The sequence below is a fragment of the Archocentrus centrarchus genome, chromosome 19 (assembly GCF_007364275.1).
Source record: "Archocentrus centrarchus isolate MPI-CPG fArcCen1 chromosome 19, fArcCen1, whole genome shotgun sequence".
NCBI lineage: Eukaryota > Metazoa > Chordata > Actinopteri > Cichliformes > Cichlidae > Archocentrus > Archocentrus centrarchus.
This window is the reverse complement of record NC_044364.1, coordinates 29252358-29279563: the sequence shown is the minus strand read 5'-3', so window position 1 is coordinate 29279563 and position 27206 is coordinate 29252358. Positions and strand designations below refer to the sequence as shown.

Sequence of the window (27206 nt, the reverse complement as noted above, 5' to 3'; positions counted from 1 at the left end):
GGAGGTAAAATATCAATTTATTGGCAAGTGCTGGATAGAACCAGCAGCAAATTAAGGATAACCCAAAAAAAAAAAAAAAAAAACTTGCCTTGAATTCCAGGAGCAAAGGCAAAAACAGCAGGGGAACAAATGACAATGCAACAACAGGCATAGAAAACACAGAACTTAAATACACAGGAGGGCTAATGAGAGAAGTGGAAACAGGAGGGAACACAGGTGAACCAAATTACACTGATGAGATAAGGGGGAGCAAAACTGAACATGACAGACAGGGACCAGATGACTATCAAAATAAAACAGGAAGTCAGAGGGGGGAACAGAGACGCAGACCTGACACAGGGAAACACAAGGAACAAGAAATAAACTAAATCCAGAACAGAACAGACAAAATTAAGCAAAACAAAACACACAGGGTCAAAAGGACCCTAGGCCATGACAGACCCCCTCCACCCACTCCTTCAGGTTTCAGCTCATCAGTCCATGGAACATTCTCTCAAAAAGTATGAGGGTCATTAAGGTGTGTTTAATCAAAATGCATAATAAGCCATCTTGTTCTTCTGGGTTAGTTCTGTTTTCACCATGTTAATCTATAGATGCCATTTTTTGACCCACATCTCCAGGATAGTGGAGTGCCTGAAACTCCTTGTCGAGAATTTCCAGAATGGAAAGGCAAGCGTCGAAACTGGACAGTTTGTCTATGGACTCCAGAATATCCACCATATCGCTTGAATGTGGAGAAGCTGCCTCTGGGGAATCTTCAAGGCAGGGTTATAATAGTTTTGGATTTTACATTATCGTTTAGTTTTAGTTAGTTTTTACTTTTTTTCTCTAATTCAGTTAGTTTTAATTAGTTTTCAGAGCGGTTTTGCTCATTTTTATTAGTTTTTATTTTAGGTTTAATGCTTAGTTTTAGTTTAGTTTCGTTAGTTTCAGTTTTAGTTTTAGTATTTTCATACTTTGTCAGGTGCAAGATTCAATGCGCAAAAGTGACTATTGTGTAATAAAAACTCAACAAAAGATACCATAAAGAAATATATTCAACAACCAACGGTTCACAAGACAGAAGCACTACACGCTAAATGTGTAATAATTAGGACACACATGAACATCAACAGGGAGAAACAAAGAAAAACATGAACTCCAAACTCAATAAATTCTACAATAAACTCCAGTGTCAGTGCAGTAGATTAACAACAGCTACATGTGGTGTTTGATAAAAACAAACTCTTTGAAGGAGTCAAAGCTCAAATCCAGCTGCATCCTGATGTTCTCCACCACCCGAAGCTGCTTCTGTTTTGGAGCTAGCTTGGTTATATGCTCGCTGATTAGACTTGCAGGGTCTTTGCGGCCTCTGTACACAACCTACGGAAGTGTCCGACCTCATGTCCGCATTTATTCTTGTGTAGCTGTGTGTGTTGTGTGTGTTAATTACCTTGTGGTGTGTGCTGCGGTGCCAGCTGGGACTTTTTTTGGTCCTCGCTCTTTGTGCTCAGTTTTTTGGCTGCAAACACATTTGTCCCTGTTTTTCCACTTCCTTCATTTCCTCTCGTCCATTCCGACAGTTAGCAGTCTCCCTCCAGGAATCTGCTGACATTTGTGAGTCCTTATACTGATGCTTTGAATATTATTCCTGATTATTATTCTCTCACTGATAAAGTAGACGGAAACGCACAAGAACTGAACAGATTAACCACAGCGTTGCGGCAGCGTGGACCCGCTCTGAACCCGATCGGTTCAGAGCGACTCTGCCGCTTTCTCGTGCACACGCACGCACACAGCTGCCCGACGGCGCTCCCAGCTTAAACTCGGAGAGCGGAAAAATGATCAATACACAATAATTTCAGTTAGTTTTAGTTATTTTTTTAAACTCACAATACAGTTTTAGTTAGTAATCGTTTTTTCCTTTTAATTGTAGTTTTTATTTATTTCAGTTAACGACAATGTTTTTTCAATTTCAGTTTTCGTTATTTCGTTTGTTTTCGTTAACTATAATAACCCTGCTTCAAGGCGACTCCTCTTGGTAGACGGAGCTCCTTTGTTAACGGAGGGAGTCGGGGTCTTGTCTGGTTTACCCATGACAACTCGCTCGAAACCCTCGTCAATATAAATCTGCAGACTGTCCAGGTCCTCTTGCTGTCCTCCAGTGCGCTTCAGTTAGTGACTATCTAGCTCAGGGGTGGGCAATCCCAGGCCTCAAGGGCCGGTGTCCTGCAGGTTTTAGATGTGTCCCTGATCCAACACACCTGAATCAAATGGCTGAATTACCTCCTCAGTATGCAGTCAAGTTCTCCAGAGTCCTGCTAATGACTTCTATATGTGATTCAGGTGTGTTGGGTCAGGGACACATCTAAAACATGCAGGACACCGGCCCTCGAGGCCTGGAGTTGCCCACCCCTGATCTAGCTAATAGAAATTTTATAGCCTTTAAAGTTGTCTAGAACTGAGCTGGCGAAAAATAAATTCACTAGAACAGGGGTTTTCAAAGTATGAAAGGGTGAGCCCCCCTCCAAGGAGCACAATGCCTGCTGCGCCCCCCCCCCAATAATCAACCCACACACAAACAAATGCCACTACAAAACACCTTCTAATTGCTTTTATTTTAGAACCATCTCATCTTTTAAAATGACACTTTATCTGAATGAAATTTAACGCATGAACATTTTAAAACATTTCCTCCCATTTTAATTATTTTATCAGGGCCTTTGTATGGCAAATACGCCCTTTTTTCATTTTTCTACTTATGCCAGAGCTTGTCTCCCCTGCCTTTTTCTTTACTAAAAATGTGTCCATTCTTTCTCTCACATCAGTAGACAGCAAGCAGATAGCTTCTTTTCCCGGTTTATTTTTTCCCTCGCACCGCGCCTCCCCTAAAGTGCTCTGGCGCCCCCTAGGGGAGGCGCGCCTCACACTTTGAAAACCGCCGCACTAGAATATCAATGGCTCGCGTCCTTGCGCGATACTGCCGAGATTCGCGTTGAAGTCTCGCGTTACTACAGCATAGGTACATCACCATGGTAACTTGTGGAATGTTTATGGAACACTACTGGCAGTTAGTCACATGATCAGTGAACTTGTAACAATGTAACAAAACATCAAAGCACCTGGTCTATAAAAAGCTACTGCAAACTCAGAAGGAGCCACTTGCTAATCTGAAGCTGTCGCGATTCAAGAGATACGAGTAAGTAAACAAACAATCCATGTAAAATATCCTAAACCACACAACCCACATTTCCAAAAAAATACTGGCCTTCAGTTTATATTTTTATGTATTTTTCGGGCTATAAGGCACACTTAAAATCCTTAAATTTCCTCGAAAATCGGCAGTGCGCCATATGGTCCGAAAAATAAGGTAAACGATTTGCAACACATTTGAATCTTGTACGTGATTGCAAGTAGTATAAATCCAACATATCTAATCAAATCTGTTTTTCGGTAAAATGCTGTAACAAATTTATTCTTTGAGAAAATTAATTTGACCAACGTATACTCATTTACAATTTGATGCCTTCTAAATGCCTCCAGTCCCCTTTTCTCACCACTGTATTGTTGTCATTTATAGATACAAAATCCACAATGTCTAAAAGAAAGGCCGACCACGAAACGGAGGCTCCAGTAAAACGGAGGGTCATTGAGCTTCCCATTCCTTCCATGAACTGGAAGGAAGATGTGTCCATGGTCAAAGGGCAAAAGCGGAAGGACCATGGAGAATGCTCCTCCATACCAGCAAAGAAAAAGAAACTTTTCGAGCATGTGCCCAATGACAGGGAGCAACCATCCTCCTCCATGGACACCATGAAACAAGATACATTTCCAGTAAGTATTTTCAGGTATTCTCAGGCATAAGAGCACGTGTGTTTTTAATTTTCCATGCTAAAATGTCCAAGCTGACTCTTAAAAAAAAACTCCCCACACAGTCCCATGGTAAAATGTCTGACTTTACAGTGGATATAAATATGTTTACAGCCTCATACAAAAAAACCAAAAAACTTTTGGTTCATCTAATTTCCGCCTCTATCTCAACTGTACAGGTGGTTAATTTTTATACAATTTAAAGTTTGTTTAATTTTTCATATTCTTGAGGCCGTAGCTGCTTTCAGTGAGTGACATGTAAATTAATATTAGTGAGGCAGAAATATGGAGCTCTAAACAATATACAGTATATATAAATTAAAGCCGCGAGTGGTGATGATTGGGCCCTTGCACCTGGCGCGCGTCGACCCGTGGTGCGTTTGAGCTGTGCTGCACTCTGAAGTTTTTTTATCGTGATGGTGTACAGAATGTCTGTTACCAATTTTACTGACAGTTTTGAAAACTATGTAAGGCCAGCTTCTTAAGGCTTTCCTGTGCTCACTAGGTGGTGCTGCGACTGTCAGTAAATATTATCATATGTATGGGTTCAGGGGCGGACCCTCATCCTACTGAAGACTGAAGACTACTGAAAAGCACAGAGTATAACAGAAATGTTAATCCACTGACTCATCATAATTTATCATCTTTCCCAGGTCATTTTAAAACAACCCACTGGATTTGGGGGCAGAGTGACGAGTGACATGGCGTCTACAAGCTGCAGAAATGCTGCAAAGAGGCTGGACAGAGCTCACTGTCCCTACCACCCTGATGCCTACCTGGTGGAGGACTACTCAGCAGGGGACTTGATCTGCACTGAATGCGGCCTTGTTGTAGTTGACCGATGTATTGATGTAGCTGCTGAGTGGAGGGTGTTTTCCAGTGAGGAAGACCTCAAAGACCCATCCAGAGTGGGAGACGCCCAGAACCTGCTACTCAATGGAGGAGACTTAACCACCATGATCAGCAAGGGAGCAGGAGCTGCCAGCTTTGATGAATTTGGAAACCCAAAGTACCAAAACAGGCAAACCATGAGCAGCTCCGACCAGTCCATGCTCAACATCTTCGAAGCGATCAGCACCATGGCGGATCGCATCCACCTGGTGGGGATCATTGTAGACAGAGCAAACCGCTTAGTCAAGCGGGTTTATGAACAGAAGATCCTGAAGGGCCGAGTCAATGCCATCGCGTCAGCCTGTCTCTTCATCGCCTGCAGAGAAGAGGGTGTACCGCGATCCTACAAAGACATCTGCGCTGTGTCCGAACTCTCAATGAAAGAAATTTGTAGGTGCGTCGGTTTGATCATGAGGGGACTACAGATCGTTTTGGACCCCATCAAAGCAGAAGACTTTACGCTCCGCTTCTCCTCCAACCTCGGCTTGCCTAAAGAGGTGCAAAAAGCGGCCACCTTCATCGCCAGGAAGGCTGAGGAGCTCTACCTTGTGCCTGGCAGGTCCCCCGTATCGGTAGCTGCAGCTGCCATCTACATGGCTTCCCAGGCTTCTGCAGAGAAGAAGACTCGGAAAGAAATTGGAGACATGGCTGGTGTTGTAGACGTCACGGTCAGAGCGTCTTATCAACTCATCTATCCACGGGCTGCAGAGCTTTTCCCTCCAGACTTCAAATTTGACACACCTGTTCATAAACTGCCCCAGCTGTGAAGAATACTCCTCCTATGCAGCACCGAATTTTTCTGCTGTACTGAAATGGTTATGAATATTTTTTTTCTCTCATGGTTAAAATTTTATTGTGAAGAAATTTACAAAGTCACTAGAAAAAACATTTCCTGCAGAAAATGCAATGTGAATGCTGAACACTATTGTTGTCATGTTCAGTTTTGCTCCCCCTTATCTCATCAGTGTAATTTGGTTCACCTGTGTTCCCTCCTGTTTCCACTTCTCTCATTAGCCCTCCTGTGTATTTAAGTTCTGTGTTTTCTATGCCTGTTGTTGCATTGTCATTTGTTCCCCTGCTGTTTTTGCTCCTGAAATTCAAGGCAAGTTTTTTTTTTTTTTTGGGTTATCCTTAATTTGCTGCTGGTTCTATCCAGCACTTGCCAATAAATTGATATTTTACCTCCATCTGGTGTATCCTGAATCTACACTATATTGCCAAACATATGCACTCTTCCATCTTAATCCCTGAATTCAGGTATTCCAGTCACTTCCATGGCCACAGGTGTATAAACCAAGCACCTAGGCATGCAGACTGATCCTACAAACATTTGAGAAAGAATGGGTCGCTCTCAGGAGCTCAGTGAATTCCAGCGTGGTACGGTGCAACAAGTCCAGTCTTTAAATGTCCTCACTACTAAATATTCCACAGCCATTGGGAATGACAGTGTCTCACAGTGGTTGGACACATGAAATGACAGAGTGGGGTCAGTGGATACTGAGGGGCATAGTGTGCAGAGGTCACCAAATTTCTGCTGTCAGTCACTACAGACCTCCAAACTTTTTAAGATTAAGATAGTGTTTATTTGTCACATGCACAGTTATACACAGTACAATGCACAGTGAAATGTATTTTGTACCTGCAACCATATATACTTCATGTGGCCTTTAGATTATCTCAAGAACAGCACATAGAGAGCTTCATGGAATGGGTTTCCATGGCTGAGCAGCTGCATCCAAGCCTTAGAACGCCAAGCACAATGCAGAGTGCTTGGTGATCTAAGGCCAAGCACCTCATCCAGCCAATCATGTTAAGAAATGAAGATGATTGGCTGGATGAGGTGTCAAACAAAACAGTCCCCCCACAAACTATTCAGGCTACAGGTGATAGCACGCAAAGGACAACATCATCACTGATATTCTTCAGGGCTGAGTTCAGTTGCTTCAGATATAAGTATTTTAAGGAAATCTGTGAATGTGAGTGTGAATGATTGTCTGTCTCTGCGTTAGCATTGCGATAGATTGGCAACCTGTCCAGGGTGTACCCCACCTCTGGCCTTATGATAGCTGGGATAGGCTCCACCCCCCAACCCTGAATTGGATAAGTGTAAGAAAATGGATGGATGGATGGATGAAAGTACTTATGTGAAATTGTGCAGATTATTACAACTACTTTGTATATCATATTCGTTTACTTACTACTACTATTACTACAACAGTTACTACTACTTACTCTTGGTAGTGCATATTTTTCTTCCGCTACTACAAAGTGTTTGTTGAAGAACCTTTCTGAGGGTCTCCTCATCAGTGGTAATGGTGAGGAACCCCCAAAACTGTGTACTAGAACACCTTTCCTTGATACATAGTCAAAATGATAAACCTTATTTATCTTGTACTGGGCTTCGGTGCTGCTCCTCAGTTCACTGACTGAAAACAGCTGTTTCAGCTGCTTCCCCTTTAAGCCAGCTGTTATCTGATTTGCTCTTTCCACAGCAGGTGGGCGGGTCTTTCTGTGTACCTGTGATGGCCATATCAGGGATATCCCTGCTCAGTGACATCAAACATATCCAAGAGTAGAAAAAACGGTTTTAAACTGAGGGCTTAAAGCAGTCTGAAGCTTGAACTTTTCAATCACAGGGATTCCTTCCACATACACTGACCTCGTTATCTGAACCTTTAACTATTTTTATATAAACACCCATGATGGTAAAAATATATGTGTAACATACATACTAGGACCCCTGGAATGAAAAAAAAAAAACAGCTGACACATGATTAACAAGAATACACAAACATTTTTTTAACAAAGTTATTTTATTATGAGATAACTTGTGCATTTCACCAACTTTCAGCATAAATATGCCATCTAGATCTATTTACATGTCATACATTTTTCTAAAATCAAATTTTCTCTTCTGACTTTACTCCAGACTGTCGCTACTTTATAACTCTATGCTGTTAAACATTTTCTTCAAGTACAGAACAATTGGAAAATTATGTTTTCAGTGGAAAATAATCTACAGGTTGCACAAGTACTCTAAGTCTCCATCATCTACTTCACAACAGGAAGTATTAATATTTATTTTTTATACATTTCTATATTACAATAAAATTCGTGGGTGAAAATGAGGCTGAAAAAAGAAGAAAGAATATTAGAATAAAATCTCAGATATTGCCATGAGTGATATACCTCAAATTTCTAAAAAATAAAGATAAAAGCAATAAAAGATCATCTGCTAAAGAGGGCATTAATGCTTTTTTCCAAGTTTGACCTACTAGTTTTATTATCACTGAGATTTAGACAAACCCAAACAAACAAACAAAAAAAAAGCAATAAAATCTGCAGAAAGTGACCTGTGAGATTTCGACTCCCAGAGCCTCGGGGAGGGGGAGCAATTCAGTGGCTTTGGGACGGTAAACCAAACCACGCCTGTCTACACCCATGTAGCTGCAATACTGCCAAAGAAGGTCCTAACAGTGTAAGCTGCACACGACAGAGAAAATCCAGATAAAACAGTGGTTAAACATGCTTCAAACATCCTCAGCAAAGAGCACTTGAAAATCCCTCTCCTAGTCTGATTAAACTTGAAGGAGCCTTTCACATATTTTACAGAAGGAGTTTAATTTTCCAGGATACACACTGAAGCTGCTGATGTGCAAATCCAAAGGTAAATCTAGCTCTTTAAACAACTTGAAAACATTTACACGTTGGCCTGGGTCTGTACCACGAGCTCGTTTACTGGAAGAGATAATTATATTCATTCAGGATGAACTCCACTATCTGGTTCTGGAAGACCATGTACATGGCGATATTCCCAGACTCCATCTCCGGCCGAAGCAGCGTTGGGCCGAACACGATTGCCACATTCTGTACAGTCATACGATTATCCTGTCCATATTCAATAACTCTGTCAAAGAAAATGAATAATGATGAGAGAAGTGAATCTTTATATTTTCCCCATTTTCAAGTCTGCAACTAACACTTATGTTCATAAAGTATTTTAAAAAAGTGAAAGTTTCCCATTTCATCATTAAAATCTTCATAAAGTGATGCTGACAATCCAACAGTCCATTATGATAATGTTAAAATCATTTAAAAAAGCAATTTTGCACCTTCTAAAATGACTCCAAACACTCTCAGTTTCAACATTATAATTTTTTAAAAATACAGTAAGCAAAATCTTACTGCTAAAATGCAGAGGACAGAAGTAAAAGGTGCTGCAAACCTGTGTAAATGCCCAAAAAGGAGCCGCATTGTGTCATGGTTTGGATCCGGAAGTGACTCGATGAGGTCACGCATCTGATTCCGTTTTGTGTGGTTATCAGGAATTCCTAGAAAGACACAGCAAAAGTTAATGATCAGTTTCATGTATAAAATGGGTCACACAGTGGTTCAAATTAGACTTATTAAAAAATCCTCACTGATGGCTGAGATGAACTTATTAAAGTGGCTGTATGGGAAAAGCGGCTCAGGCAGCTCCCGGAAAAATAACTTCAGTGCTCCGGTGATGACGTGAACATCTTCCCACTGACCGTCCTCGAGGTCCAGCTCATCTGTTTAAACACAACACACACACACACACACACACACACACACACACACACACACACACACACACACACACACACACACACACACACACAGTGTTAAAATCCAGCAGGGGGCGCTCCTGTCTAAAATATGCCACTGCAGCCTGTTCCCTGCACATGAGGTGACTCAGTGAATTATTCAGTTTAACTCGCTGATTGATTTTACCATGATCGGCCTTGAAGCGCAGTTTCTGAATGACAGCGAGGTTCCCACTGACTCTGTAGAGTCCATCGATGTCCAAACCTAGAAATCAACAAGTACGCAGCACCAGCGGGTCAGCTGCTAAGTCACACGCACAGGAAAAAATACTTCATAATTATTCTGCTGTGATATAAATAAAGTGTGGTACCTCTCCGTTCTACTGCATGAATACATTTCTGCACAAAACTCGGAACAGTGGTCTTCTCATGTGAGCACAGTGTTGCAAGATCACAACCAAAGACATTTTCTGCAAACAAGTAGAACAGTTTTATTAGCCATAATATCATGAACGGAAAAAAGAAGTGATCTGAAGTGAAATTAAGTTGGAAAATGCAAAGCAGTTCGTATTTAAATGCACACGTAGGCGCAAACATCAGGGCTCGGTGTTTTGTAGGAGCAAAGACTGATTTTTCCCTCCTATTCAAATCAGCCAAAGCCTGCGAACAACAACAACGCTCAGCACGCTCGTCTGTAATCACCTCTGATGTAGCCTTTTTCTTTGACCGTCTGCAGCGTGGGACGCTTCATGAGGAACTTCATCAGTTTGGTTCGGACCTTCTTCTGGTCCTCACCAGCAGTGCTGGGTCCACCTGTACTTGTGACGCTTGCTCTGGCTGAGGAGAGCAACAGCAGACATTTAAAATGGTTGTGAGGGTGGCTCTCATTACCTGATATATAAAACTGAATCACAGTGATCATATTGTTAAAATCAGAGCTTGCTTGCTTTCTCAGTGAAGGAAGAAGGTAAACGTACATTTCCTCTTGTCTATGCCGCCTCCCGCCTTTTCATCTATGTTGGGGATCTTTTCATAAAGGTCTCCATCCTCCTCCTCAGAATGATGTTCCTGGTACTCCTGATGAACACAGACAAACAAACAAAGTCAATCTTAATGTAGAGTTTCTACTGGATATTTAAAAGAAACATTTTACAGTTTTCTGTCCAGTACATGGCTAAAGACAGAAATCCAAAAGCATATCTAAGAAAAGTGTGAGACAATTATGTGTTTTCTAATGCTCTGCTTTTTTCCACAAATCAAATAAACTAGATATTAGATGTGAAATTCACTTTAATGATGCTAGAAGGTACATTTTTGTTTTTCAGCCAGAGCTACACTAGCTGTCCAAAGCGCTAAGCTAACTTCTGCCTCCCACTCTCTGGACGTCCAGTATTAAAGGGTCCACTTGGAAGACAGTCCAGAATCATGGGGCCCCTTTGGAGGTTTGGCCTCAAGATGGTCATTTTGTGAGGGTAAACATTTTTCTTCTGGGAATTCTGACCATGCATCCATTTTTTTTCCACTTAGCCTATCCCAGCTGCCATAAGGCGAGAGGCAGGGTACACCCTGTGCAGGTCACCAGCCTGTCGCAGGGCCAACACAGAGAGACAGGCAACCATTCACACTCACAGGCAGGGGCGCAGCTATATAATTTCTGAGGTGTGTGCGGACACATTTTTAGGCGCCCCCCCCAACCCTAGCCAGAAATTTCATCTGCACATTTTACCTTCCGTACTGCAGTTTTTCTCTATGTCACATGTGTCAGACTCAAGGCCTGCGGGCTACTTCCGGCCCTAATTTTATACGGCCAGCAAGATGATTTCATATAGCTATTATTAATAGCCAGTGGGTAAATGTGCTCCCACCACTTATACTACAAATCCCACTCATTGCAACAGCTGCCGGGAGGCCAAGAACTCTGCACCAGTTTTGCGTATTGCCGATTGATCAGCGGATAAAACATCAGTCAGCACTTTTTACAGTGACACAGGTGCGATGAGCTGCCTCAGGAAATCTGTCACTTCATAGAAAGTGAAGGAAACAGCACCAAACAATCGCACAAACCAAACCAAACCACAATAGTGTGATTACCACCAGATTGTGCTTATAGTGATCGTTCTGGTGGCTACAGCTGATGTAAGGAAAAAAATAACAGCTGCCATTCTCTGCACAGTGAGTAAAACGACACAGACAATGGAGGCGTGGAAAAAACTTGTCAGCCATGATCCACTCCTGTTAAATCATGCCTGAAATTTTCATTTGATCTTCGTTTTTCTTCTTACTTCTCCTCATTCATGCTGGTTGTCATTTCCATTTCTGTGGCCGCGAAGCCAAGTGCGCGCATGACCTTAGGGACCTCAAACGTGCACATTGTGAACTTTCCCTGCTGTGGTAGATTGTAAATTGCAGTGAAATAATAAAGGCGCAAGCAGCGATAAAAGCAGCGATCTAGCCGGTGCGGAGTCCGCGGGGCGGGCTCCTGTTTGCTGAATGCAGTGACAGCAGAGCTCCGAAGGTGAAATCCTCAGCCCGACTAAAGGGCGTCTCAGACCAGCGCTAGCTGAACACACACACACACACACCAGCCGCATCCTCTCAACATTTACTGTGTTCATGTGTGCAGATCACTTATTCATGGACTTATAAAATACAAGACTTCTATGACATAAATTACGACTGTCTTGGGGACAGGAGGAGGGGAGGTGAAGGAGCGCAGGGGCGCCTAATCAGCGCCGCGCCTCTGTTATTGATCATGTCATATGCACAGCTGTTAAATACAGAAAATGCAACTACAGAAATATTTTCCCACATCGTTTTGGTGCCCCCCTCTTGTGCGGCGCCCCTATGCATTGCATATAGTGCATACCCCCTTTTTGCGCCACTGCTCACAGGCACCAACTAACCTAACCCAGTAACTGTCTTTGGACTGTGGGAGGAAACCCACGCAGACACAGGGAGAACATGCAGACTCCACACGGAGAGGCCTGATGGTGGATTTGAACCCAGACCTTCGAGCTGTGAGGCAGCAGTGCTAACCACCACACACCGTGCTGCAAAATTCTGACCGTGTTTTTGATAAAAGGGGTTGATATTATAGTGATAGGTAAATTTTTAGAATTTTTCTCATCACTAACTCAGTCGGTGAAAAAGATGCATGCTTTCCCAGAATACTCATGTGTGGTGTTAAACCACAAACATGTAGCTCCAAAGGCAGCACTCACACAAAATGTCATCGACAAGCGTGCTAATGTTTCAGCCTTCCTCAGAGCGTGGCACACGAGGCTGAAACGTGTTTGCCGACATGGCCAAAATAAACTGGTGACACTGGAATTTGTCCACCTTTTCCTTAAACTTTGAGCAAGTGCTTCCTGTTTACCTTTGGGTATTCAAAACTGGAAGTGTCAGCGATATCACAGCATCACAAACCTCTTTATCTGGACTTCAGGCACAAAGCAGCAGCATCACCATCCACCACCACAATCAGCTGCCTCTCATGGAGGCTTCTTGTGATCTTCTAATGTCTAGTTACTGTTTGTAAATGGGTGCCATTAAGCTTTTATGGGCAGAATCTGCTTCCCTGTAATATAAACTAAAAGACATACGTGCTGTTTTATGTCAGTTATTGATGCAAAAATTTAAGAAACTGTTTTTTATCTAGAAGCCAGAGTAAATACTTATTTTAGATGTCCACGGGCACCATGCTGAATTCTGTTTTTTATTAATAGGAAGTGAAATAGATCAACTCTGTAGTAGCTTCATATTTGATGAACAGACACAAATTTAATACATTCTTTTTCATATAAGAGAAAAAGTTTAAAAAATGAGTTAACAAACAACTTCACCGCAGCTTAACTGTGATTGTGTAAAAGACTTACAAGCTGCCGTATTGTGTCCATTAAGACTTTATGCCAGTCACTGATGATGCTTTCAGTGTCATACTGTAACAGAAACTCCACGCCGTTCTTTCCTTTTAACTGAAACAGAGAAAGTGACAGATTAAACTAAAGATGATGCAGATTTAACTCACAACAGTTTTCTCACAGCAGATGTTAACGCTCGAGGTCTTATTTTAGTCGTCCATTTATGGACCCGACTCTGCTAAAACACTCACATGTACAAAAATATCAAATGAAGATGAAGATGAGAACAATTCACTGCTCTCCTGAACAATGGCTAAAAGCTCCAAGAGCTTCTGTTCTGGTGCTCTACCATAAGAATCCCAAACTGAGCTTCTCTAGAGAAAAGGAGATGGTGGCAACAAGCTGTGGAGTGCTATAAGCAGGAAGAAGGACGCAACTTTGCTTCTTTAAATCGAGTACGCATGAGTCTAACAGGTGTTTTTTTAATCTAGGTGTAGCACACAGCCGGAACACACATCTCTGGTGGGAGGGACTAAGAAACAAAGACAGGATTTAAGGAAATGAATCAAGGATATACAAACAGAGAAATGAGCGATATCAACAAACACACCTCTAAAACATTCTTTTTGCTGGATTTGTCCTTTGTGGCCCAGCCAATTGTTGCTCCACGTAGATCCACCGCAACCTCCGGGACAATGTGATTGGTCTTGTTCTGCACGGAGGAAAAAATTCCAGGTGTTTACAAAACCAACAGCACTGCATTCCAAGAAGCGAGATGCCTTAAATAGAAGCTGTGGCCGCCCTTGATGCTAGCTCATGACCCTGTATGCATGCTCATAAAGGTGACACTTCAGCTGCAGTTTAGGTAAGAAACATGATACTGCAGATGCAGATAATAAGATAAGAAACCACAAGGAGAAAAAAATGAAAACCTGATTTATTTCATTTTTTTTTTTTATAATTTCAGAGTAATTTCTCGTCTAGTCACAGCCCTGCCAGAAATGCTAAATGAGCAAGAATGCTGCTTGCAAGTGTCAGACTTTCTATAATTAACACATAATGAGTGCATTCTGCACCTTTGAGCTCTGACACACAAATGTGTGAGTGCTTCTGTTGTTAACACAAAGTGTATACTGTACCGAGGCCCCTGATGATGCAGATTTTGGGTCTTTGTGGAACGTCAGCACCCCTCCGTGGAGAACAGTCCATGTCTGGGCCCAGTTTTTTCTGGAATAGGAGAATAACCGTGAATAACACAGAAAAACCCCCCAGAAAGAATCATAACCTGTGACATAACCTTCAAAGTAATATCTCATCTTACCGTACTTTCCTTCCATTCTCAGACACTTTTGTTTTGTTAAGAATTCCAGCTTTTTCCAAGTTCTGCACCTGAAAATATAAAAGATGAATATATTTTAATTCTTTGTGGATCGTGTTTAGTTGTCAGGCTGATCAGTAAAATTTACTTATGGGATGAAATGAAGGACAGCAGGTTCTGGTGATGAACTCAACTTTCTCTAGTAGTGCCTTCTTTTATATTATATTAAACAGCTAGATTATATTTAGATTATATTAAACAGCTGTAGCAACATTAACTTCTGCATACAGAATTATTATAACTATTCTTTTTTTATTTTTTTTTACATCTCACATCCGAGGGTGCCAGTTTTATTTTTGAAGCAAAGGGTACAAAAACAGCCCTGCAACAGGCTGGCGACCTGTTCAGGGTGTACCCTGCCTCTCGCCCTATGACAGCTGGGATAGGCTCCAGCCCCCCCGCGACCCTTAACAGGATGTGCGGAAGCGAATGGATGGATGGATGGATGGATGGGTACAAAAACAGAACATCCAGTCCTGTGAAAAACCAGGACTCAGTAGCTCGTAGAACCATCTTTAGCAGCGATTACTTGAAGCAATCATTTTCTGTATGACTTTATCACTTTCTCATATCGTTGAGGAGGAATTTTGGCCCACTCTTCTTTACAGTGTTGCTTCAGTTCATTGAGGTTTGTGTGCATTTGCTTCTGCACAGCTCTTTTGATATCCCACAGCATCCATCAGGTTGCGGTCTGAACTTTGACTGAGCCATTGCAAATATTTGATTCTTTTCTTTTTCGCCCATTCTGTTGTACATTTGCTGCTGTGCTTGCGATCATTGTCCTGTTGCATGTGCCAATTTGAGCCAAGCTTCAGCTGTCGGACAAATGGCTTCACATTTGACTCTAGAATAATTTGCTATCCAGAGGAGTTCATGGTTGATTCAGTGACTGCAAGGTGGCTGCTAAACAAGACCAGATTATCACTCCTCCACCACCAGGGTTGACAGCTGGTATGAGACGTTTGTGTTGCTATATTGTGTTTCGTTTTCACTAATATGTCACTGCATTATGGTCAAACATCTCCACTTTGGTCTCCTCTGTCCAAAGCACATTGTTCCAGAAGTCTTGAGGTTTGTGAAGATGCAACTTTGCAAACAGAAGCTGTGCTGTTATGGCCTTTTTAGAGAGAAGAGGTTTTCTGCTGGAAACCCTTCCAAACAAGCCGTAATTGTTCAGTCCTTTCTGATGCTACAGCACTAGAACTTTCATCTTTTTTTTTTTTTTAATTTTCTTTTTTACTTACTTCTGGATAAGATACATACACTGGTGACAGTACAGCAACCACGTAAGCTGATATCCATGCAGCCGTACAGAAATGGAGACACATACACCCACAAGTATATATCCACATATATCTCTGTCCCCCGGTGTCACGACAAAAGCGCAAAAACAATCATTTCACCCTCCACACTGCTGAAGTCGCCCTCCAGCCTAGACATTAGGCTGACCAACCAAAATAAAACAAATCAAATGCTGTTTCTGCCAGTTCGATTTTTTTTCTTTCCCCTCCTCTGTTTTGAAATAGAGGATGAGGAACAATAGAACAGTGAAAGAACAATAGAGCGGTAGGACAGGTGGTAGAAAAAAAAAAAAGGAATAATTGAATCAAAATAAATAAATAAACCAGAAAAAGATTTATAATTCCCTCACTCCGAGATCCCTTTACCTTACTTCCCTCCCCTGTTAGGCTCTCACTCTGTTTGTAGTCAATATTTAAACAAAGTTGGGTCTTAATGCCCTAATACACTGTGTCCACTTATACCACAAACTTCTAAACCTGTCCTTTTGTAGTTTCATAGTCATTGTAAGTCTCTCCATCACATATATTTGGTATACAATATTGTGCCAGTCATCAATCCCTGGTATATCCACTTGGAGCCATTTTCTTGTCAGAGTTTTCTTAGCTGATAACAGAAGAATTCTAAGTACAGTAGATATCTCTCGGATGTTGTAGTAAAATCTGTTATCTCTAGGCCTAGATACATGTGTGCAAAATCAAAAGGTATGCTTCTTTGAAAGATACTTTCTAAACATCTGTGAATCTTTTCCCAGAAAAGTATTACTTTGGGACAAGTCCAAAATATGTGTTAGTGGTTGGACTCTGTATTGCCGCATAATCTCCAACAGCCTGTTCCTGTATTTTGGTGGGATTTCTGTGCTGGAGTGATGAAAAACCTCATAATATTTTTCCATCCAGAACTTTTACCTTTAACATGCTAACTGAGGCTTGCAGAGTCTGAGATGTAGCTTTTAACAATTTCTCTGAGCATTGCATGGTCTGATGTTGGCGTGAATTTGCTGAGATATCCACTCCTGGGAAGATTGTCTGAATGCTCCAGACCATCAAACTGCCAAAACTAATGTTTTCCTGTTTTGTGAAGTGTTGGTTAAGGCTTTATAATGCAGCAGCATATCAGTTTTTCCCAGGGCCAAATGTGGCTCTTTTGCCCTGGGTCTGCCATGGGTCTCTGTGGCTTCGGCAAAAAAAAAAACTAGATGCATATGGAGATTATTAACTTTACTCAGAAAGGTGCTTTCAGCTGCTCCCGTACTCACAATTGGTCACCACAGCAGGTAGCTCTGAATTCTTGATGCAACCACCAAGGGATTTATGTCCCTTTCATGGATTGAACTTGAGATCGTTGACTTGTTAGCCAACTACACTACACTAAACTATAGAGCCACTAGCACCAGCAGTACGGCTGTACTGGACTTTCAGGCTGGATCTACCATAGCTTTTAGACAATAGAACTGTCCTCAGCCATTAAAGCTGCAGAGATGCACATTTAGGCAACAAAAATAGAAGTTTTGCCTTTTCCCAGAATGGGTGAGCAATAGGATGATGATGAGTACAGTTTTTAATGCATGGAATGAAACTGAGTGCAACAAATGCTCCATGAATTATCTAAAATCACACCTTTTGCCCATCATAGATAGCTGCGCCTATCTATGCATCGAGCTCAGGTGGGCTCTCTAACTAACAACCCACATTATAGCGCAGCCACTTCGAGGTCAGATAATAGGGGTTTCTCCAGGTCCTAAACCCAAAAGCCTTAAGAGAGAGACACAGAACTCCTTTCAGGTAAAGATGAGGATCAGAGGGATTTTTTTCTGCTTATAATTAATCAAAAGTGATCAATCAGTATCATCAGACTGTGGTGAACTAGCTAGACACAAGCTCCACTCACATTATGCTGCGTCTCAGGAGAGTTAGATGAGCTGTCGCTGGAGCTGTGGTCTGACGTGTTCCTCCTGTGAGTTGGGGCGAACCTCTGAAAGACAGTGAAAGAAGAGCATAAGGAGATTTGTACTTCAAAAAACACAAAGAGCTTACCCATGCATGTAAATTTAAATTTTGAATAACCAGAAATCCAAATATGCAGATAAGATTTAAATTTCTTTAAACAATTAACAGCTTATATTTTCAGAGGAGCCGGAGTCATCATTGAATCCTGAATTATGTGCTTATTTGATGTATAGCATCTGAAAATGTCTTGTATATCCATCCATCCATCCATCCATCCATCCATCCATCCATCCATTTCTTCCACTTATCCGGGGCCGGGTCATGGGGGCAGCAGCCTAAGCAGAGAAGCCCAGACCTCCCTCCCCCCAGCCACCTCCACCAGCTCATCCGGGGGGACCCCAAAGCGTTCCCAGGCCAGCCAAAATTATATAATCTCTCCAGTGTGTCCTAGATCTACCACGGGGCCTCCTCCCGGTAGGACATGCCTGGAACACCTCACCCAGGAGGCATCCTAATCAGATGCCTGAACCACCTCAACTGGCTCCTTTTAATGTGAAGGAGCAGCGGCTCTACTTTGAGCCCCTCACAAATGGCTGCACTCCTCACCCTATCTCTAAGGGAGAGGCCAACCACCCTTCACGATCTTATTCTTTTGGTCACTACCCAAAGCTTGTGACCATAGGTGAGGGTAGGGACGTAGCTTGACTGGTAAATCAACAGCTCCCTCTTCACCATGACAGATCGGTGCAGCGTCCGCATCACTGCAGACGCAGTCCCTGAGTCGGAGAGGGCATGCCACCCTTTTCCAGCCAAGAACCATGGCCTCAGACTTAGAGGTGCTGATTCTCATGCCAGCCACTTCACACTCGGCTGCGAACCATTCCACCATTCCACTGGACGCTACCTCCTAATGAAGCCAACAGGAACACATCATCTCAGACGGGGACGAGTCGGCCTACAGGATGGAGGTCAAACGTCTGGCGTCCTGGTGCAGCCACAATAACCTGGTACTGAACGCCCAGAAGACAGTGGAGATTATAGTGGACTTTAGGAAGCACACAGCCCCTCTACCCTCCATCATCCTGACTGACACCCCCATCACCACAGTGGACTCTTCTCGCTTCCTGGGAACTACCATCACCCAGGACCTCAAGTGGGAGCCCACCATCACCTCTGTCATCAAAAAGGCCCAGCAGAGGATGTACTTCCTGCGGCAGTTGAAGAAATTCAACTTGCCAGCAAGGACCATGGTGCAGTTCTATACTGCCATCATTGAGTCCATCCTCACCTCCTCCATCACTGTGTGGTACGCTGGAGCCACCACTAGGGACAAACAGAGACTACAGCGCGTTGTGCACTCTGCTGAGAAGGTGATTGGCTGTAACCTCCCATCTCTCCAGGACCTGTACACCTCCAGGACACTGAGGCGTGCAGGTCGGATCACAGCCGACCACTCTCACCCTGGGCACAGACTTTTTGACCCTCTCCCCTCAGGCAGGAGGCTACGGTCCATACGGACCAGAACCTCCCGCCATAAGAACAGTTTCTTCCCCTCTGCTGTTGGACTCATGAACAATTATCCTAAGACTGTTACCACCACCCTCCACAAACGCTGATGACCCTATGTCTATGCACCTGTCTGACTGCACTGATGTACATATTAGTGGAATATAGTCTACATTCTTCTATCTTTTAATTAGTCTCTGCACTGTATATTTTGTAATTTTGTAATATTGTGCTATAGTTATAGCTCTAATATCTCTGTATATTTGCAATTTGTATACTTGTATATTGTCTTATAGTTTTTATACTTATTTGTTTTTTTTCTGTAAGCACGAAGTACCGCAGCAATTTCCTAATGCTGTGAACCTGTTCACCCATATGGCAATAAAAACCTTCTGATTCTGATTCTGATTCTGATCATCTGCAAAGAGCAGAGATGAGATTCTGAGACCACCAAGGAAGAAGCCTTCTGCCACATGACTTCACCTAGAAATTCTGTCCATAAAAATTATAAACAGAATTGTGACAAAGGGCAGCCCTGGCGGAGTCCAACACCCGGAGGAAAAAAGTTCAACTTGTTGTACAGAGACTGAATGGCCCGCAACAACGGGCCATACACCCCATACTCCCACAACACCTCCCACAGGATACCCCGAGGGATGTGGTCAAATGTCTTCTCCGGGTCCACAAAGCACATGTAGACTGGTTGGGCAAACACTCAAATATCCTCGACAGGATGAAGAGGTGGTTCAGCGTTCCGCGACCAGGATGAAAACCTCATTGTCTCTCTTGAATCCGAGGTTCGACTAATGGACGGACCCTTGTTTCCAGCAATCTGGCATAGACCTTACCGGGGAGGCTGAGGAGTGTGATCCCCTGATAGTTGGAGCACACCCTCCGGTCAACTTTCTTAAAGATGGGGACCACCACCCCAGATCTCCATGCAATGTTGCAGAGGCGTGTTAGCCAAGACAGCCCTACAACATCCAGAGCCTTCAGGAACTCAGGGCGATTCTCATCCACTCCAGGGGCTCTGCCACCAAGGAGTTGTTTAACCACCTCAGTGACCTCATCCCCAGGCTCAGAAGGCATGTCAGTGGGATTAAGGAGGCCCTCGAAGTATTCCTTCCACCACCTGACTATAACCTCAGTTGAAGTCAGCAGCGTCCCACCCGCACTATAGACCGTGCGAGTAGAGCACCGCTTTCCCCTCCTGAGTCACCTGACGGTTTGCCAGAATTGCTCGAAAGTTTTTTTTCATGGCCTCACCTCATCCTGACCAGGATAGGAAATTTATCTGCATCCTTTTAAATGATCTCAATAACTTTTAGATTTTCATCTAACATCACTTTCACATGTGTACTGCAGCCCTGAACATTTCTAGACTTTACCTGCCAGAAGGACAGAAATTATTCACAGTTTTAACAGTCCTGAACCTGCTGATTCTCACCTACAGAGGTCGTGTTGGCCGAACAGAGGAACGAGCATCTTGTGTGTTGCTTCTTGAAAGCTCTACCCAGATATCTCCCATTGTGTGCTACATGTGAGAATAACTTTGGGCAATGTCCTGACCTGATTCTCCGATCACTGTCTGAAATTCATGTGTAAAAAAAGCCTTAATACTTAACTCTGACGTCTGTCTTGGGATTACAGATTTGAAATACAGTTTCTTGGCTTCATAGCTCTGGCACATTTTCAGCAGTGTTTCTGTCCTTGTTAAAATGTTGATAAAAAAGAAAAAGAAACTGCTGTTTCCAGTCTCGGCCATGACTTGGATTCTTCACACAAACAAAAACAGTAACTTTAAGCTGAAAAGAGGACAGGGCTGATCTGAAGCCTGTTTTTCTTGGTTTGAGGTGAACTCCTTGAAATCCAAGCAACCGTGTTGTGCCCTTGAGCAAAGGTGCTGAACCTCTGACTGCTAGAGGTGACTGGTTTAGCACAAGCTCTTCACTGTATCCCGGAAGTCACGGGTGTTTGTGCAAACATGGCTCTCCCTCTCCCTCATCCTCCCTCTGCATCTCTGTTTCTGTAAATAAGCATGGGATGCAGCTGATTTGTCTTGCTGAATAAGGGTTAAAAACCTACTAGTGTTGAATGTTAAACAGGTATTTACCCTCACTGCTTTAACAGCTTTCTGTTTAACCCGGCCGACACGCCCTGGATACATGATAGAGCTTGTACTTGAACAAGCATGTGCTCTTAGTGGGTGCATGTGTGTGTGTGTGTGTGTGTGTGTGTATACCCCATCGTCCTGGGCAGAGCTGTTCGGAACAGGTCCCATGGTGTGTCTCCAGTTTTTGATGACAGAGATGCCATCTGTCTCAACACCATTCTCCATCCTGGTGTGGCCATGAGCTAAAGGGGCCTAGAGGGACAGAAACACAGTTTAGTTTAATTTATTAAATGCATTAAATAAATTAATTAATAATTTATTAAAAGCAAGAAAAGGAGAACTTCAAAGAAAAGACAACTTTTAAAGACCCGTGTTACTTTAAATTAGACAAATGTAAATTTGAAGCTTCTTCTTGGCCAAATTTGTGTCATAAATAATACAAAATACAGAGTTTTAGTTTTAAAAAAGGAAATAAGACTTCATAACATCTGTACTTGTCATGGTCCTGGGTCTGTGACCCAGTGTTTCTGAGTTTAATGGACCTTTTGAAGTTTAGTTTATTAGTCTTGGTTTATTTAATGTTCATATTGTATTATGTATTTTACTCTTTAGTATATTCGCTTTTCCTCCTCCAGTCACTTGCAAGTTTAGATCTCGCTCTATATGTCTGATTTCCTCAGTGTGTCTGTCTCCTGTGTCACGCTCATGAAGGCATCTGTCTTCAGATTTCCTACGTTGTGTCAAGTCTGCATTCCTGCCTCCATGTTCGTCTGCTTCCTGTTTTACTCTCTTGTTTTTTTGGCTCTCGTGCTTTGTATTTAGTTTTACTTCCTTGTCTCGTCTTCTGTGTTTCTTTTCAGCTGTGCTTCCACCAGTCGCCTGTTCCCTCGTTATCTCTCTGTGTATTTATTGTCTCAGTCTCCCCTTGTTTCTCGTCAGAGTCTATGTCCCTGTGTTCCCTAGCTCCAGCATTTTCTAGTTCTAGTTCTCCTGCATGGTGTGGAACCTGAATATCTCTCTGACATGCTTGTTAAGCATGAATCAGCTCAACCCCTCGAGTCATCTGGAGGAACTGCCAGTCTGGCTACACTCCGACTCTTTTTATACCTTTTATGCTCTGAGCCAATGGAACGAGCTCAGTTTATAATATTAGCTGTGCTCCAACATGATCAGTAAGAACTCTTGCCTACTGACTTAGTGTTACATTATATCATTCTGCAGCTGCAACCTTGTGGTGTGTGTGTGTGTGTGTGTGTGTGTGTGTGTGTGTGTGTGTGTGTGTGTGTGTGTGTGTGTGTGTGTGTGTGTGTGTGTGTGTGTCTAAAAATCAAAACAGTCTTGCATGAAAACCACTGATGAACATTATTGTGTTAAGCAGAGCAACTTCTTCACCTCAGGAAGGCTCCACAGGGACTTGGAGCCATCTCTCAGGTAGTAGTAGGTCTGCCCCTGATCATCCAAAGACTTGATCCACTGTTACACACAAAGCACTTGTTTTAGTTAAACATGTCTCAATGCCAGTGATATTTCACAGAAAATGAAACTGAAATCATTTTTACTACCTGAAAGACAAACACCTTTGTAATTAATTACTGTAAATAATTTAAAAAGCTCTTGATTAGTTAGTTTTGTGTCCTTAGGACTAAAACAGATGCTTGTACATGATCTGCTGCATCTACTGAGAACCTGGTGCTGCCTGAGACCTTTCCAGTCTGTCTGAGGCCACACCAATGCTAATCTCTGTCCAGACGAGCACTTTAGCACAGTTTCAGATATAATGTAGTTACAAACTAAGACGCTTGCAAATGCACATCACATGATCAGTCATGCATGGGCTGGGTGCGCATGGTGCAGCATAAACAGGAAGCAGAGAGCTGGTTGAAAACACTACAGAGGAAGAACAGCAATAGACAAACGGTACAACCTGAAATTTCTTCACTTTGGGTGACACTGAGGTGAAACCCTTCCTGAAAGAGGACGTAGTTGGGGCGGGTTAGAAAGCAAAGTGCTAGTATAGTATCCCAGGTATAATGATTATCCTATTTTTTTGTGACTAATAAGACTAAACAATCCTTTGATTTTGAACTAAAAACAAGGGTTTCAAAAAGACTTAAAATGCTGTAGCAGTGTGGATGCTCGACTTACACATTTTAAAACTAAAACATAGCCTGAAATCTTGTCCAGCATTTAAACTGGGCAGCCTGCGCCTGTTGGTTTTTGTAACTTTCCAAAACAGATCCATGTTCACGTCACACAGTGACAGGACAGAGGTGTGTGATGCATGCGTTTGACATTTTCTCTGAACTCTATTCTTAGCCACACTAGCTGCACGCCTCCGTGGATAATTACTAAACTGGAATGACATCAAAACAATCACAGATAACATCGACATAATGGAGCATCATGGGAACTGTTTTTGAAACTGTTTCATCACATATTCAGACAGTTTGCAGGCTAATTTAACTGCATCCTGATTGGACAGACCTGATCTGGAGAGTTTTCACTGGTAAACACCCACGTCCCATCTTGTTCCACAGTGAGGTTCCAACCAGCTGGGGTGCTGCGGTCCAGGTTGGCCCTAGGAATGATGGGCCGGGTCACGTGGCTGAAAGCGTACTCTTTAGAGAGTGGCTGAGGAGGTCCCGTGGCAGGGGCGTCCTCGTAGCCCTCTGGCGGATCTGCAGCTGGGTAATCATCTGAGGGGTAGTCCTCCTCAGGTAAAGGAGGCTGGGGATGAAGACATGGTGCATTAACTCACACACAGCTCCTACTCATAGGCTAACACATGAACTGTGACCAAAATATGAGTATTTTCCAAAAATGATAAACTAGAAAATTAAAAGACAGAATTTTGGAAGCACTAAACTGCAGCTAGAAAAGAAGAGACACGCCACAGGCCTGAAGTCCTGGTCCTAGTGCTGGTGGGTACATTTTGTGACCTTTGCATGGAGCTGGTTTCCCCATTTCCTGGCTTTATTAAAAGCATAAAATAAAATCACAAAAGATATGTGGGAATTTATGGTGAGGATAAATTCATTATCATGACTTATAAACTCTTTATGCAGGAAAAGAATCAATTAATTCATGTAAAAGCTTTATGAGCTATTAGGAAAGCATATAACCATTGAGTCATAAACAATGAAATAATTCAAAAACTATGTTTTTAATAATCATCATGATTCATGAGTGATTAATCGTGTTTGTGTATTTCTCACAGTAAAGCCTGTTGTTATTGGGATGGCTAAAAAAACAGAGCAGTGATAACAATGAACGTGCATTCTGCAGAATGTTGTAATCATAACGGAGCAACTTCATGACTCCATACGGTTCCTTCAGATAACTACTCATACATGATAAATGATTAATGCAGAAAAACAGACACAGAAGATCACCTACCTATCTATCTATCTGTCTGTCTATCTATCTATCTATCTATCTATCTATCTATCTATCTATCTATCTATCTATCTATCTATCTATCTATCTATCTATCTATCTATCTATCTATCTATCTATCTATCTGTCTGTCTGTCTGTCTGTCTGTCTGTCTGTCTGTCTGTCTGTCTGTCTGTCTGTCTGTCTGTCTGTCTATCTATCTATCTATCTATCTATCTATCTATCTATCTATCTATCTATCTATCTATCTATCTATCTATCTATCTATCTATCTATCTATCTATCTATCTATCTATCTATCTATCTATCTATCTATCTATCTATTGTGCCAAGGTTTCAAATGATGAGCTTAGAGTATCTGACCCTCCAAACTGCTCTAAATCAGTTTTTTTCTACTCTTTGTTCTGGATGATGTCACAGAGAGCTCCTCTGTTTCCATCATGGAAGAAAGCTGGCTTGTTCCATACAATGGAGGAACTGAGGCTACATCAAGAGTATAAGATAATTAAGGTTTATTTTCAATTGTGGATCATGCAAAGCTACCCTAGAAGAGTCCAAGGATAATTTCCCCACACGAAGATGAACATTTTTTTGAAACAAAGAAGTTTGTTTACTTCTTGGAAAAACTTTTTGTGCTTATTTCACCAGAATTACAGTATGCGAATTTCACTAGAATGCACATTCACGGCTGTTACTGATCATCATTTGTAACTCATGAATTGTTGCACATCAATACTGACAGGCATGAAACAGTGTTAATTTTTGTACGTTACTAAGTTCATGTTTTGCTGTTTTGTCATTCATGATGTTGTGCATGAATATGGTCACTTGTTTTTGCAGAGATATGACAGTGATGTTGTCTTCTCATCTAAGTCTAATGAGCAAATATATCCCAGATTGTCAGATTAATTCCTTTGCTCCTCCCTTGGTGAGTCCCCTGTGGTTTTAGCGCTGCGGCTTCACAGCCGGAGGGTTTTAACCCAAGCCGGTCTCTTCTGTGTGGAGTCTGCGCAGAATGGTTTCTCTCACCACTGAAAAACATGCTGTGTTACTCTCCTATAAGAGACTGTTAATCTCAAGAGTTTCACTTCCCGGTTAAATAAAGAATAATAGTAGTAAATTACTGTATTAAAGCCTCCTCAATCACTTCTTCTGCTGAAATGTTGCTACATCCCCCTGAATCATGTTGACTGAACCCTGAAACACAGCTCAATGACTTCCCTGTGACTTTCACCAATGAGTCACAATATTTCCATGACCTCGATGTATTCTTCTTTCTTGGCCTATTAATGCTCTTTCTCCGGCTCAGAAAAGTCATTCAAGGGGAAAAACGGGGTCGCTCACTGTTTGAGTTGCGAACAAAACTTTTCATCATATAAATGTGAGAGGGAATTTGGAGTGAAACATTTCCCAAATCAGGCCAATTTCCTCAAAGAAAGAAAACATCCTCAATAATTTAAGACAATTCAAAATGAGGACAGGTGCCTTCTTTTAAAGTTAAGAGACAGTACTGGGGACTACTGTTGTCGACACTAAGCGCTGGGGCTGCGAGATCCCCTGATGACAATGACTCCTGCCTGCTATGTAGGTGCAGGAGATTTAATTCCATTAAAGCAGACTGTATTTACAGCTTTCCCTTGGGTGAAGCTAAAACAGGAGACAGAGAGCGGCTAAGTAGAGCAGCCGTGCTGTCCTTACCGGCTCATCCTCGTGAAACCTGTGCACGCTCATAGGCTCCATCAGAGGAGGGTAGGGGCTCTGAGGCTGCTCCGGAAGCTCCCAAGATGTTTCCCCAGACATTGGGTTGTAGAAGTAAGGGCGACCACTGGTCTCATCCACTAACTGCTCCCAGTCTGAGGTCCACGCAGGTGGGGAGGCGGTGGACAGAGAAAGGGTAGGAGACTGAGGAGGTGAGGGGGAATAAGGTTCCTCTGCAGGGAGTGATTCAGGCTCTGTGGAGGGGTCTACAAAAGGGCTGTCCCAGGTGGTGCGCCCCGTGGCGGGGTGGTAGTAATATTCCTGTCCACTTTCCTGGTCAACATGCACCTCCCATCCCTCTGGGTCAAGGCAGGAAGGAGAGAAGGACGAGGGCGCAGAGGGGGGAGACTCTGAGATGCTTTTCCGGAGCTGTGCTACATTGACGTACACTGCTGAGCGCAGACTTTCATCCTGCACCTGTGGAGAGGCCAGAAGGGACTCATTTATATGTGCTTCTACTGTACAGCAAGTAGAATTAATGCAGACAAAAGAGGATGCTTCATTTTGAAGGTGTAAGATCATAATCTTGTCACTTGTCACACACACACAAACACACAAAAATAGTGCACGCAGTGTCAGCAGCGTCAAGTACTCATCTTCAGTCCACTGCTCTTACTATTGCTCTTTATAAGTCAGTCT

At 42.6% G+C, this 27206-nt stretch overlaps 2 protein-coding genes across 3 annotated transcripts in view; one reads left to right on the top strand and one right to left on the bottom strand.

The window, feature by feature from the left end:
• The first annotated feature begins 3056 nt into the window (after window positions 1-3056).
• On the top strand, window positions 3057-6119 carry LOC115798617 (transcription initiation factor IIB-like). 2 transcript variants are annotated; one of them, XM_030755521.1, is made up of 3 exons: window positions 3057-3178; window positions 3560-3813; window positions 4503-6119. In XM_030755521.1, exons 2-3 carry the CDS (start codon window positions 3574-3576, stop codon window positions 5505-5507), a joined length of 1245 nt encoding a protein of 414 aa, XP_030611381.1. In that variant the 5' UTR covers window positions 3057-3178; window positions 3560-3573; the 3' UTR covers window positions 5508-6119. The 2 variants fall into 2 exon arrangements, with proteins under 2 accessions (XP_030611381.1, XP_030611380.1); XM_030755520.1 differs by having other exon boundaries at window positions 3122-3813.
• A 1429-nt stretch (window positions 6120-7548) lies between these two features.
• Window positions 7549-27206, bottom strand: part of arhgap27 (Rho GTPase activating protein 27) — a 34491-nt gene continuing 14833 nt past the window's right edge. The window contains exons 3-18 of the mRNA XM_030754648.1: window positions 26508-26984; window positions 23898-24140; window positions 22806-22886; window positions 21543-21665; window positions 17736-17819; window positions 14490-14557; window positions 14308-14395; window positions 13779-13880; window positions 13184-13282; window positions 10286-10385; window positions 10011-10145; window positions 9680-9778; window positions 9496-9573; window positions 9162-9293; window positions 8966-9071; window positions 7549-8647 (exon numbers count right to left, since the gene is read on the bottom strand). Coding sequence (XP_030610508.1) covers window positions 8476-8647; window positions 8966-9071; window positions 9162-9293; window positions 9496-9573; window positions 9680-9778; window positions 10011-10145; window positions 10286-10385; window positions 13184-13282; window positions 13779-13880; window positions 14308-14395; window positions 14490-14557; window positions 17736-17819; window positions 21543-21665; window positions 22806-22886; window positions 23898-24140; window positions 26508-26984 — 2187 coding nt within the window. The 3' untranslated portion in view covers window positions 7549-8475. The remainder of the gene's footprint in view (window positions 8648-8965; window positions 9072-9161; window positions 9294-9495; window positions 9574-9679; window positions 9779-10010; window positions 10146-10285; window positions 10386-13183; window positions 13283-13778; window positions 13881-14307; window positions 14396-14489; window positions 14558-17735; window positions 17820-21542; window positions 21666-22805; window positions 22887-23897; window positions 24141-26507; window positions 26985-27206) is intronic.

Excerpts from the sequence above, each read along its gene's own strand:
- LOC115798617 (XM_030755520.1), top strand. The coding sequence starts at position 3,502 with ATGCCTTCTAAATGCCTCCAGTCCCCTTTTCTCACCACTGTATTGTTG. Across the intron at positions 3,814-4,502 it reads TGAAACAAGATACATTTCCA|GTCATTTTAAAACAACCCAC; the intron begins GTAAGTATTTTC and ends CATCTTTCCCAG.